General features: G+C 42.7%; 1 protein-coding gene across 1 annotated transcript in view; it reads right to left on the bottom strand.

The window, feature by feature from the left end:
• The window catches only part of LOC306826453 (choline transporter-like protein 5-A), a 44,108-nt gene that overhangs the window by 16,224 nt on the left and 13,659 nt on the right, over positions 1–14,225 (bottom strand). The window contains exons 2-3 of the mRNA XM_079347806.1: positions 2,985–3,033; positions 466–539 (exon numbers count right to left, since the gene is read on the bottom strand). Coding sequence (XP_079203932.1) covers positions 466–539; positions 2,985–3,033 — 123 coding nt within the window. The remainder of the gene's footprint in view (positions 1–465; positions 540–2,984; positions 3,034–14,225) is intronic.

The following is a 14,225-nucleotide window of genomic DNA, read 5'->3' as shown; positions in this document are numbered from 1 at the left end:
CAATGAAAAAATCTTACCCAATTCAAGTGCTATGTTACTCCAAAATCAGTCACATTATGTTTAAGTCATACAGAAGTGGACTTGTTTCCTGATCACTGGAAAGTTTAAGAACAATATCTCATATAAATACAGCGGCGCAGTTACCACCCACTCTCAGTAGACTTCTTTCCCTCTTACTGTGCCCACTTTTAGCAATGAGACTTATTTACATAATATGGGTACTATAACTGCATTACATCGTATTTAAATACACAAACAGCACTGACGCACAAAGAAGCTGTTTGCTCTACAGCGCAATTAGGCAAGCACTTAACCCTTTGTCTTTGATTTGTGAATGTGATTTATGAGCACAGAAATCTTTGATGCAAACGCCTTCAACATCACGTGTGTTTGTATAGAAAGAATACACTGCAGCAAAAGTAAGAACAAAGTACTTGTGTGTGTGTGCGTGTGTGTGTGACTCACCCACTATCCCCAGGGCTACATATGCAAGGATGACAATGAAGAAGATCAAGCAACATAAGACATCAGTGCAGCTCCTACAGACAGAGAACAAACAGAGTTAGAGCAACATTCATATTCTCAGCAGCTCCACTTTACACACTTTACTCACTTCAGATGAATGGCTGAACCATACATACTGTACACTGTATACACAAGCTACAGACTGCGTATGGTCTACATCACTGTTCTGTTCACAGTCTCTGAGAGAGAAGTCACAAAATGTGCTGCTCTACTGTGAGAACCAAACGTTGCTTCATGATGTCTGCCTGTGGCCGAGCAGAGATCCAAGATAAAGACATGAAGAGAGAAAAGCGTGCGGGTCGAGAGAGAGAGAAAGAGAGAGAGAGAGAGAGAGAGAGAGAGAGAGAGAGAGAGAGAAAGTCATTACTCTGTGAACAAAATGAGGTGACTTAAAGAGAGAATTCCTGCAGATTTCCTCCCAGTCACACAAATGAAAAGATGCAATTATAGATCACAATTGTTAAAGCGTGTATGTGTGTGACAGTCACCATGACTGAAGTCAGATTTTTTAGCTGATGAAAAACTAGTATTAGTCTGATTCTAAAAAAAAAATCCTGTTACCATCATTACAGTAAAATCAGCTCTACTAAGTCCACGCTACACACACTTATTTCACGCTTGCTTGTTCTTTATGTCAGTTTGTGGCTGAGGCACTGACCAGTCAACATCCTCATCTGTTTGAATCAGGAATCAGGTTTTCAGTCAAACACGGGCAATAACAAATAATCGGGATGCGCGTGCCCGACGATGTAGCAGCCCATCACAATGATTGTGTGATCGACTACCTGGAAAAGCAGGTTAAGAAGAAGCATGAGGAGGAGAAGAAAGAGTCACATGTGAGATGCACTGTGTGGCTCACTTTAACTTCTTTCCACGTCATCGATGGTTTAACATTGAGTGGTACTGATGGGTACTCTGGATCTTCTAGTGATCCACGTGATTAGTCTCAGCTCAGGAAGAAGCTTTTGATTCTCTTGTAGTTTTTTTGGTATGACTTTGGCTCTTTCAAATCATCAATATATAGCAATGTGTGAATGTTATTTACTAAGGTTATTCTCAGTTATTAACTTTCATTACAGACCACAGAGAGGCGGTGCGAGGACAAGGTTGTCCCTTTATTCAAATTTGTATTACATAAGAAAAAAAGGAGAGCGGCTCTTAAACAGTAGCTGGCTCTCATCATTCACAGAAAGGTGCACAGAGCGGGTTTGTTCATGTTCGATGCATCACTACAGAGCAGGTAAGCACCATCTTCACTGAATAAATCCTCATCCTCAAATCACGACATGCTACAAGATGCGTATTGGGTTGAGAACCAGAGGGTCGCTGTGGCCCAGTGCAGACCAAATCCGGACATTGGTCTAGTCGCTGGAGAGGTGCCAGAACACCCTCCAGAACTCAGGACTGGTTGGTCTTATTCTGCCTCTAATGGTCCATTGGAAGTATGAAGATGAACTGGATTAGATTAATGAAAGAAATAGTCAACATCTATATTTGGAAATGAAAAACATGCAGACATCCAGCTGAAGACAAAAAGTCAGATACAGACAGCTTCAACTCAACTCAACTCAACTCAACTCAATTTGTCCCCGGAGGGTGATTTGTTGTGCAACAAGTCAGAACAATGACAGCAGACAATACAGGGACAGCAGACACGACATAAAAAAGACACAGGACAAAATTACATAATCAACACAATGACAATGCGAGAGTCTCCAAATTCACTATAAATAGAGGAGCAACCAGTCGTGATCATTGACTGAGGCTCAAAGCAGCTCACATTAAAAGTGCAGAATCCACCCAATGCTGGCAGCACACTGTTAGATGTAGATCCATAAAATAACACGCCATTAATTAAGGAATCTTTTTGCCTTTTTGTTGAAGTCTGCCAACAGAGTGTACTAAAGATGTGATGTCCTTACAGTTTAATTATACGGTAGGTTTAATTTTAAATGTGTGTTTTTAGGAGAGCAAAATGATCTAAAGCAGTGACACAAATAACATTGATGCAGCAACACACAGCAGATGGATCAAAGTGTGGGTCTGCATAAACACACAATAGTGAGCAGGTATTTTATCAACAGGCGCAGAGGTCTAATATCCTTCACAGAAAGAGACAAATGAGCATTTTCAAGATAGAGAGTAACAGATGGGAAATACTGCCATGGTGACACAAAGAGCATCTGATTACACAGACATCATTAGAGAGGGTTAGATATAAAGTCCAGTCTGCTCCACTGGGCTGTTAGAAGTCAATGTGATGTTTGTTAACAGGATCAAAAGCTGCTCTGCTGTGTGTGAGACATCAGGCTGTGAGCATGAAAAGGAAAATAATCTGCCAACAGGTTAAAGAAATGGTGTCTTCACGAAATGAACGCTCAGTGTGAATGAGACCTTTAAGACAGAACACATAAACATAAACTACAGTATTTGGTCATTTGAAAGAAGTGTGGAGTTACCTTCTGCGGACTGGACCTCTGAAGGAGGGATCAAACTTGTGTGGCACTCCTGAAAGAAAAATGCATAAAGGATTACAACTTCAGACCATCCATCCATTATCTGCACCGCTTGTCCTGTTCAGGGATCCCAGCTGTCACTGGGCGAGGGGCGGAGTGCACCCTGGACTGTCAATCACAGCAGGGCTGAAGACCAGCACCACTCACATTCACACCTACAGACAGAGTTACTAATTAACCAAGCAGCATTTCTTTGGACTGTGGGAGGGGTGGTAGAGTACCCAGAGAGAACTCATTTATGTATAGGGAGAACATGTAATAAGCCACACCAGAGAGGCTCCTGTCCAACGGGGATTCAAACCATGAACCTGCCCGCTGTGAAGCAACAGATCTAACATGAAGCTCCATGTTCAAACCAAAGTGAATGAAATCAAAAGAGAGAGTCTCTCCAAATGAACGACTGAGTGAGTAAACATCGGATAAGATTCTATTAAAAATCTCACAGTATTGCTACAGATACAACAGCAACTAAAAAAGAAGACATTTTGCTTTACTTATTGTTTCAATAAAAAATTCTGCACACTGTCTATATTGCACAAAAACATTGAGAGTTTAGGCAACGTGCCAAAGTTTGACTGCAATTCCTCACATCTACATCAGACTTATGAAATAGATGTAGTTTTTTATGGTAATAATAAAGTAATAATAAAGTAATGGTATTGTTGTAGACATGTGGCATCAAAAATGGCTAAAGTATGGAACTTTTGGTAACCTTATCTAATTACAGATCATGAAGACTTTGTTTGTTTCACTTATTTCACTCAAGTATTGAATATAGATCCAATCTTGTAATGGCAGCAGCAGCACTGTAAAGTTTAGGTTTTACATTCAGAAAGCTCCTGTTTGAGTGAGTGTGTGTTTGTGCCTGTGTTTGTTTGTGTGTGTGAGTGTGTAGGTGTGTTTTTTTGTGTGTCAATGTTAAAACTGTAACTGCTCTGAGGAACAGAGAACTAGGACACACAGAAGCTGTCATGTCTTATTCAACAGCCTCACGCACACACTCAGCAAACACACAAGCACACACACAAGCACACACACACACACAGACAGACGCAGAGTTATCCTACTTTGTATTCTTTTTGTAGTCTCAAACTTGAAAAGGCTTGTAAAAGAACCATGACTGTCTGTAAAAGTGAAATCTGTAGTTCTGCTCGAATTCATCAAAACTGACATTAAACCTGGAGAAAATAAAATACAGAAGAATTCTGTCAGGTAAAATTGACTTAAATATTATGATTTCTTCTGAGTAAAGGAAGTATGGGCGCAAAGCAAAGACTGTAAATAAACATGGACACAGCCTCAGTGACTTTACCCATTGGTCACTTGAGTAGACTTTTGAAGTCCATCGATGGCTGTTGCCAATTTGGAAATATTGGCAAAGTTTCAATCAGCTTATCAGCAGGTAAATAGCTGGAGCTGGGGCGGGTCTCAAGCCTTCTGACACACAGCCACAGCGCACGTTATTATTATTATTCCCCCCCAGCTGACTCAGCCTAATGTCAACACTTTGACTGTATTACTGTTTCATTGAGCGACGACGTGCAAAGGTAATCAGCGCAGCCTGTTGCATTATTCAACTTGTACAATTAAAACTGAGCCAAGGAAGTCGACAACCGGAAACAGACACAGTTTGTCTTAAAAGTTGGGCACTATGGGGGCGCTGGTGGCGCAGCTGCAGTGCGCGTGTCCCCATGTATTGAGGCTCAGTCCTCAAGCGGGCGGCCCGGGTTCGCGTCCAGCCTGTGGCTCCCTTCCCCGCATGTCTCTTCCCACTCTCTCTCCCTGATTCCCGCCTCTATCCACCTTCCTCTAAAATAAAGGCAAAAAGGCCAAAAAAAAAAAAAAAAGTTGGGCGCTATGAAGCTCATCATCAAAAATGCTTGTGTCTGCAGTGCATACTTCCACTTAGTAGACAAAGTTTAGATTGAGACATGATAAAATAATGCAGCGCAGCAACGTCTCTTCGACTGCTCATTTCAGTGTATTTCAGAATATTTTTGCCAAACTGCTTGCACAACGTTCAGTCAGTGTCAGTGGGTTGGTCGTTAGGTGTTGCATGCAGTGACCAACCCACTGCGGAGGATGAGAAACAGGCACTGAGACCTGGAGTAGGCCTGGATAGTTGCTTGCAACCGGCTGACCTTGGACAAGAGATGCTGACATTTGGTGACGGCATATTCAGCATTGCACCTGCACAAGGCAACAAACCCGTCAGTTTCACAACGCCCAAAATTGAAGCTTTGGCGTTTCCTGTTCTTTTCCCTACTGGACAAAATACCTTAGATGAGGCACAACGAGTTAAGCTGTCCCCCAGCATGTATTTCAATGCAAGGCTTTTCTGTGTCGACAATCGTTTTGCAAGGGACCAGAGCTACCTGTTCTTTGCACAGTTTGTCACTGAGACAAACTTGGCCCAAAACAGCATGTCCATCCACTTGAGGAAAGGGAAACCTGTTACCAGAGACGAGCGAGTAATATCAAACAAGATGTTACAGGACAAGCGGGAGGTTGAGAGACTGGTGCAAAACAAAGATGCAACCAGGTTCATGCGACCACTTAGAGGGACTCCCGCTTACTGGGAGAAAGCGTTGCGGGATTTGTTTGCCATGGTCAAACAGTTGGGGACACCTACTTTTTTTCTGACCTTCTCTGCCGCTGAATTCAAATGGCCAGAGGTTATTACAGCAATCAAATCACAGCAAGGTCAACGGGTCACTTTCAATGAGCTGGACTGGGCTGATAAATGCGACATTCTCAGAAGCAACCCAGTGACCACCATGCGCATGTTTGACCAGCATGTTGATGCTCTGATGAGACACCTGCTGCTTTCTCCGGCTAAACCCATCGGTCAGGTTGTCGATTTTTTTTACAGAGTGGAATTCCAGGCCAGAGGGAGCCCTCACATACACATGATATGTTGGGTAGAAGGAGCACCACTTTTTTCAGAAGACGATGAAGACGTAGTCTGCCAGTTTGTGGACCGCTACATCTCATGCAAGTTACCCAACAGAAACAAAGAACCGTTGCTTCACAGCATTGTCAATGAGGTTCAAATGCACAGCAGAAGTCATTGCAAGACCTGCAAGAAAGGGAACAAGACATGCAGATTTGGATTTCCAAAACCACCTATGCGACGGACCCAGATAACCTGTCCGAACCCTTCTGAGGTAGAGGCAGACGAGGGTGAAGGTACAAGCGGAAACACAAGCAAAGCAAAGCAAAGCAGCGAAGAACAAAGATTGATCAGAACAGCAGCCACGAGTACACTAAAACCGGTGTGGGATTTGCTCAACGATCCCAAAGCGCAAGTGGCCAACCTAACACAGCTACTGGCACGGTGTAATTTGACATACGATGACTACAGGACTTCTGTTCATAACATGTCATATGGAAGTACCATCGTAATGGAGCGGGAAGTCAAGGACTGCTGGGTCCATAACTACAATCCTGATTTGCTGATGGCCTGGAACGGCAACATGGACATCCAGTACGTCCTGGATGAGTTTGCTCTCATTCAGTACATGCTCAGCTACATCGCCAAACCAGAACATGAGATGAGCGAATATCTCGGACAAATCGTTGGCGAGCTCAGTGCGGAGAGTGTTCCTCAGAGAGAGGAAATGAAACAAATTCTTCAAGCGTATTCAAAACACAGAGAGGTGAGCGCTCAGGAGGCTGTGGCCCGTACGTGCAGCTTGAAAATGAAGAGGTTGAAGGTGAAGTTATCTTCCTGCAAACAAATGAGGATGCATTGAGGATGAGTCTGCCACTCAACGTTCTGCAGAACAAACCAGAAGATTCCGAGAGCGTGTGGATGTCAGGTATTCCAGAAAAATACAGAGCCAGACCCCAAACGCCTGAGTTTGAAAATATGTGTCTCGCCGAATTCGCATCCAAGTACAGGATCGTCTACAGCAAGCAGGCAGAAGGCAGAAATTGCTACAAGCTCTTAAACAACATGGGGACAATCCAGAAACGCACAAGAAGCCAGCCTGCCATTATTAGAAACCCTAACTTCTCAGAAACAAAGGACCCCGAGAAATTCTACGGCAACTTGCTCAAACTCTACCTCCCCCATCGCGTCAAGTCGTCACTAAAAACAGCCGCTTACCCCACACACAAATCGTTTTACACGTCAGCCTCTGTAAACGTATCCGGGATGCACATGCACGTGTTTGCGATTGTCAACCTCAACAGAAAGGAATTTGAGAAACACAGTGACGTGATGGAGAAAGCAATGGATAACTTTGTGAAGAATGGCCCTATTCAAGATGCATGGGCCAACTTTGCTCCAGAGAATGAGCTTGCTCAGTTGGAATGTATCGCTGAGCGTAGCAACGACCCCCTGCACGAAGAAGAACAAGATGATGTCCCAGAGTATAGCCGCATGGAAACTAGAGGAGTCGTGCCATCTGTGAAGGCCCCGCAAATGAGCCCTGACTTTCTGCGCAGAATGTGTCAAAGTTTAAACCAAACACAAGCGTCAGTATTTTACTCTGTTCGTGATTGGTGTATTGAACGTGCACGTGGCCTTAACCCCCAGCCGTTCTTCTACTTTGTCACTGGTGGGGCTGGAACTGGAAAGTCACACCTCATTAAGTGCATCCACAGTGAGGCAACAAGGATACTCCGCCAACTCCCCAGACTGTATGAGGAAACAGACATAACCATGCCGACCGTTCTACTGGCTGCATTTACAGGCACTGCAGCTTACAACACCTCAGGTAACACATTGCATTCCCTCTTGAAGTTACCGAGAAGCTTAAAGCCACCCTACCAAGGCCTAGGAAATGCCTTGGATGAGGTGAGGGGACAGCTCTCGAATGCTGAGATTATCATCATTGATGAGGTGTCCATGATTTCAAAGACCCTGTTTGCCTACGTGAATTGGAGACTGCGACAAATAAAAGGCAGTAAGAGACCATTTGGTGGCATGTCAGTACTAGCGTTAGGTGATTTCTATCAGCTCCCCCCAGTTGGAAGACACAAACCGCTCTGTGTACTTGAGGACGATGTGATTGACTTCTGGCAAAGCCACTTTCAAATGATCACTCTGACTGAGATCATGCGACAGAGAAATGATCTTCCATTTGCTCAGTTTCTCAACAGAATCAGAGTCAGAGAAAAGACATTGACAATGCTCTGATTGCTCAGGCTGTGACAAACCCCGCCCATTGCCCAAAGAATGTTCTGCCCATCTTTGCCACCAACAAAGAGGTTGCCGAGCACAATTCTGCAACTCTCTGTGCTCTTCATTCCCACATCACCGACATAGATGCAGAGGATTGGACAAAGGATCCACGTATGGGAGGGATGAAAAGATTACCAAGACCTTGTAAAGGCCAGAAAAAGGATCTACTTGACACACTTCAAGTTGCAGAGGGTGCCCGTGTCATGATCACCAGGAACATAGACATTGAACATGGCCTTGTCAATGGCACCTTCGGCCAAATTGCTAGAATAGTCACACAGACAATCAGCGGTGCAACTGTAGTAACCAAGCTGGGGCTTCTGCTAGACAATGCAGATGCAGGACAGTGATGCCGTGGAAGGAAATCTGCTGATGCTGATAACATAGTGCACATTGAGAGGGTAGAGGAAAAGATGAGTAACAACAAAGTGGATCGCAGGCAGTTCCCCATCAAGTTGGCATACGCATGCACAATTTACAAAGTGCAAGGCATGACGACGCAATCTGCTGTGGTGTCATTGAAACGGATCTTTGAACCAGGCATGGCCTACGTTGCTCTGAGTAGAACGTCGCTGCAAGGACTGCACATCGCTGACTTCAATGACAGCAAGTTATTTGCTGATTCTGCAATCACCGCGTCGCTAGAGTCCATGAAGAAATCTTCACTGGACCGTGTTATGCCACTATTACATTTTGTGCCGCCAACAACCCACGCCAAAAAAATTGCTATTGTCCACCACAACACGGAAGGATTACAAGCTCATATTCAGGATATCAAACAACATCATGAGTTAAAACTCGCAGATATTCTGTGCATTACTGAGACTCACCTCGCTGGCTCTTCCATAACTGAATGTCTATAGTTGGAGGGCTACAAAATGTTCAACAGGAACAGACATGACGCATACACAACTCAGGTTGCAGAAAGAGCAGGTGGTGGTGTCGCTGTCTACGTAAGAAACGATTACCAGGCATGTGAAAGGCACTACCTGCAAAATGTGACAGACCTGGAGTTTGTAGTCGTCAAGGTTGAGTCGCCTGTCCAAGCTTTCATCGCTGCTGTGTACAGACCACCAAATTTCAGTCTGTGTCAATTTCTCCCAAACCTCCAGGCACTTTTAGACTCTTTAGCCATCATGAACCATGATGAAGTGCCAATAAAAGTCTGTGGAGATTTTAATGAAGATCTGCTCTCAAGATCAAAGAAGCCTGTATCCAAACTGTTTCACAACACAGGATATGAACAACTGATCCAGGAAGCCACCACTGACAAGAACACATTGTTGGATCACATTTACATCTCAAGACCACAGCAATGTCTACAATCTGGACTCTTAAGCACATATTGGAGCTATCATAATCCTGTGTACTGTGTTTTGAGCTCAACTTAGGGATACACCATACAACTGACACACCACATCAATGTACACAGGATACACCATACAACTGACACACCACATCATTTCAAACAGGATGCACCATACAACTGACACACCACATCATTTCAAACAGGATGCACCATACAACTGACACACCACTTCACACAGGATACACCATACAACTGACACACCACATCCACACCACATCCCCCGCCCACGTATCTCGTCATTCTGTGGGAAACACTGAACCCTAAGGTTTGTATTGATAGTTTATGTTGTTTGTGCTGATGTATGACTTTTTTTAGCTATTAACCCAATAAACCTCTATGACAGGGTTTCTTAACCATGGGCCCACCTGCAGGGCCGCGAGGGGATAATGTTTGCATCTGTGGGCCGTAAGGGCCGTGATCGTTGGCCTGCAATATACTCTCCGACCACCAGAGGCAGTATCATCAGTTAGAAGTAGGCCTACATCACGAGAAGGAGAAGAATATTTAGCTTAACGTCTATGGAGAAGTCTCAACTCTGCTAGGTGACTACCCTGAGGCCCCGTTCACACGGAGACGCTATGACAGAAATGCATCGAAACGATCGCACTCCGGATTCGAAGTACAGACCGTCTACACGGCAGGTCTTGCCTGAGTGAAAACGATGTAGTTGTCACGCCTGGCCAGTAGTGGGCAGTGGAACTTTACAACGCGACACTCAGCAGTATAACCACTTCCTCCACAACATCCTCCTCAGCGGCTAGTTCTCCCAAGTCTTAACTAAATGCCGCGTATGGTCGCCCTGTGCTTGGGTAAAGGTTGAACTATTTGCCACAAGTATTCGTTGCTCTTTCGGCGGCGACATACACGATGTATCATGTCAAGGTTCTGTTTTAAAAGACGATACAATGCCAATAGCTGCTGAAGCACATAACCGCCGCCATTGTTGTTTGTTGTCGACTACTGCGCATGTCCAAATGTTTCGTCTTACTGTCACAGGGTCTCCGTGTAAACGGGGCCTGAATCTGAATGGAAACGTAATGGAGAGGTTCTTAAAACGAAAAAATAATGACAGCAACGGGGGCAGCGCTACACAAAACAGAATGCTCTTTTTAATTTCACCAAATCTACCTAACTTCATTGAGCACCTAATTTTATTGATATTGTTGCTAAGTTTATATTGGGTTACTTATTTGACAAACATGCACTAAAACATGGCTTTATATGAGCAAAATTAATTAAATGATCTTAACTTGTGCAAGGTTTTATGCATAATTAGCCCATGTATAGGTTATATATTGATTAAAAAACATACAAATGAAGAACAGTATTCATTATTACAACATAGTGACACAAATAGCTATTAAATAAAAATGACCGCAAAAGTTAAATCAGAACCATTCACTCGATTGGGCCCCAGACTACCTTGCCCTGAAAATGTTGGGCCCCAAGGTCAAAAAGTTTAAGAAACCCTGCTCTATGACAACCTCTGCTGTAGTGTAACCTTTACTCACCTCTGCCACTCGTACAAATTGCCTCTACAAGATAAAATGTACTAGAGTGGAGAGAGTGAGACTTTCCCGTTTGCTGTGACCTTGATGTGGTGGGAAAGCTTGCGTGCCCAATGATCCTGAGTACTATGCCAGCATGAACAGATGCTCAAGGGTTCAACTTTGCTGAACTAGTTCCGGGTGAGAGGCCAGACTAACAACAGCAACATACTCTTTAATTACAAATATGCTTATGTTAATTTAGGGCACGGGGCCAAGTTTGGTAGCTATACAGTGATCGACATCAACATCAACAAGAATTCTGCATATTTCTCTGGTCCAGGTGAGGGGAATTGAAAACTGATTTTCTTGGTACCGCCGCCTCCTGCCATCCAGGAGATGGTACCAGAGCTTCTGAGCCAGCTCCACCAGACTAATGAACAGTTTCATCCTCCAAGCAATCAGGAAACTAAACTCTCTCCCCTTTAAAATGTTATTATATCACTTGCTAAGTTAGTGCCTTACATGTATTTACTTGCGGTGAATAAAAGTCCATGTACATTTGTTGTTGCTACTGTTGTTTTTTCTATATGCACATCTTTGCACTGTATCTTTAACATTTTGTGAATCTGTACTTTTATTTTTACCCTTCATATTTTTGTATACATTTTTAAAAGCTTTCTATGAAATTTAATTATTTACAACTTGAATTCAATTCAATTTAAATGAAATGTATGATTATTTTACTTATTTAGACTGTTAGTTTACACCGTGGCTCAGAGAGAAGCGGTTTTTCAATTATTGAGTATGTCCAGCAAATTTGAAAAATTGAATAAAGATGTCCTTGACATTGTAAGTGTGTGTGTGTGTGTGTGTGTGTGTGTGTGTCCCATCCATCAAACATCCTCAGGATCAGTTTGGTAGCTATACACTGATCAACATCAACATAAAAAAAAACATTTTGCATATTTAACTGCTTCAGGTGAGGGGAATTAATAGAAATAGAAATTGATAGAAATAGAATCATTTTGATTAAATTAAAACAATGCTTTATTTTACAAACAACGCATGTTGACGTATTGCAATAATGACAAAAACGGATCAAAATGTGTGAAAGATATAACAATGAGTGAATCTCCTTTGTTCCGAAATTTCTTTCATTCCCATTGCCATTGAATTCCTCACTCGCAGACTCGTCCCTACGTCAGCGCGTTAGCACGCCAGAGAGACAGTCACTCTTCTCTGAACTGTCAATCGGTAAGTATTGAAAGTCTATCTGTCCTCTGCGACTTTCACGGTACACATGCGCGTTTGGTGTTTCAAAAGTAGGGCACATTATTATTATATAATTACTACCCTCCTTTACAATGGAGGTAAGTGACAATGGCATATTTCACATTATTACAACCCAGAGTCCTACTTATGAGCAAGTTAGCTAGTTGCTAGCTGCTAATGACTGGACAGAAAGCACACTGGTATATTTCATCAATTAATAATGTATTAGTACATCGTCAGCTTTGAATTCTACGCTTTGAATTATGTAAGAAAAATCTAACTTTTACCTAAAAACGAAGCTGATGGTTAATGCTTACATTTTTAATGGTTGTGTCTCAGCGCACACGCTGCATCACGAGCACGCTGTCCAGCACTAGCCTTGTAACTGCAGTTGTACCCTAGAACCGCAAACGTAGGCTGACAACCGCGGGAAAGTCAGAAGTCGCCATGATGCTCGTCTAAACAAGGGCTCAATCTCAAGTGTCTTATTTGCACCGAGTGTCCTCCAAGTTGTCTCCTCCACTTGCGTCTTAGTCCCGCCCACCAGAGATGCCAGTGTTTAGTGTCTTTACCTGATAAAAAAACACCTGAAGAATAACCTGCTGTCTACTCATGACCAAAAGGACAGTTTCTACTGACTAAAAGATTTCATTTTGAATCGTCTATAATTATTGATTATTATTAAACAGTTTGGACTTAACCTAGCCTGTATTTAGACAATGAACTCTGTATTTTATAAACGGATATTTTATGTGTCAGGATACTGAAAATGAATAGAATCTAAATGATGAAACGTTCAGAAGATAAATAAGTGAGAATATAAAACGGACTCCTCTTCGTCAGACTTTTTAATCCCAGCTCATCACAGACCGACTCTTTACAAACTCACTGATGTTCATCATCTGTTTAAATGTCCCACGCTCCGTTTAGCGTCTTTTTAATGTCCCTCTTTTGTCCCGTATTAAACTCTGCTCATGTTGAGAAGTTTCACTGAAGTCTGATCCTGTGCAGCGTCCAATCAGTGAGTGATATACGAGAAGGGGGCGTGTCTGTCAGTGAAAAGACTTCCGTGAAGTCAGCTCTCGTGTCTCCTCGGTCATCGCTCCTCGGATCAGCCTCCTCTCTCCTCGATCCTCTCTCCTCCGTTCGCTATAAGAGCTTTGGGACGATCCTCAACATGGCGGGTTTGGAACAACTTGTGGTTCGACCGAGGAGACTGCAAATAAGACACTTGGGATGTACCCAAGGACTTACTGACGATAGATAGATAGATAGATAGATAGATAGATAGATAGATAGATAGATAGATAGATAGATAGATGTTTGACCGAGGTTTGACCGAGGTTTTGTACATTAATGCTCACTTGACTGCAGTGTCTGTCAAATGTTTGCGTTTCCATGATGCAAATAATTCTGTTTAAATGAAAAATACAAGCATCTAATTCTTTAAATTTCCCATGATGTATGTTTTCTGAAGTTTATAAGTTGGAGTAATGCCCAATTTACTGCTGTTATTTTCTCTAAATCAACAAAATATTTGCCACAAAACTTAAAATGTATGCTTTATTTTATGTATCCGGAACACACATTAGTAAAGCAGATATAATGTATTGATTTTATTGTTGAGATTTGGTAGTAAAAATTCTCAAACATGCAAAACTAATATATTTCCTTTTCTTTCCTTTCACCTACACCACTGTACCTTCTACCATAACCTCCTCCACTTTTCCAACTGACTGGACTCCTTTCCCAAATCAGAAGAGTAAGTATGAATCACACATGAATTGTGACTTTGCCATCAGTAAATACAAATCTTACACCTTTTGCTGTTGTATGTTTTCTAAAGCCTATCATTTACATGT

This window comes from Symphodus melops (genome assembly GCF_947650265.1).
Source record: "Symphodus melops genome assembly, chromosome: 7".
NCBI classification, from domain to species: Eukaryota; Metazoa; Chordata; class Actinopteri; order Labriformes; family Labridae; genus Symphodus; species Symphodus melops.
This window is presented reverse-complemented; position numbering and strand designations above follow the sequence as displayed.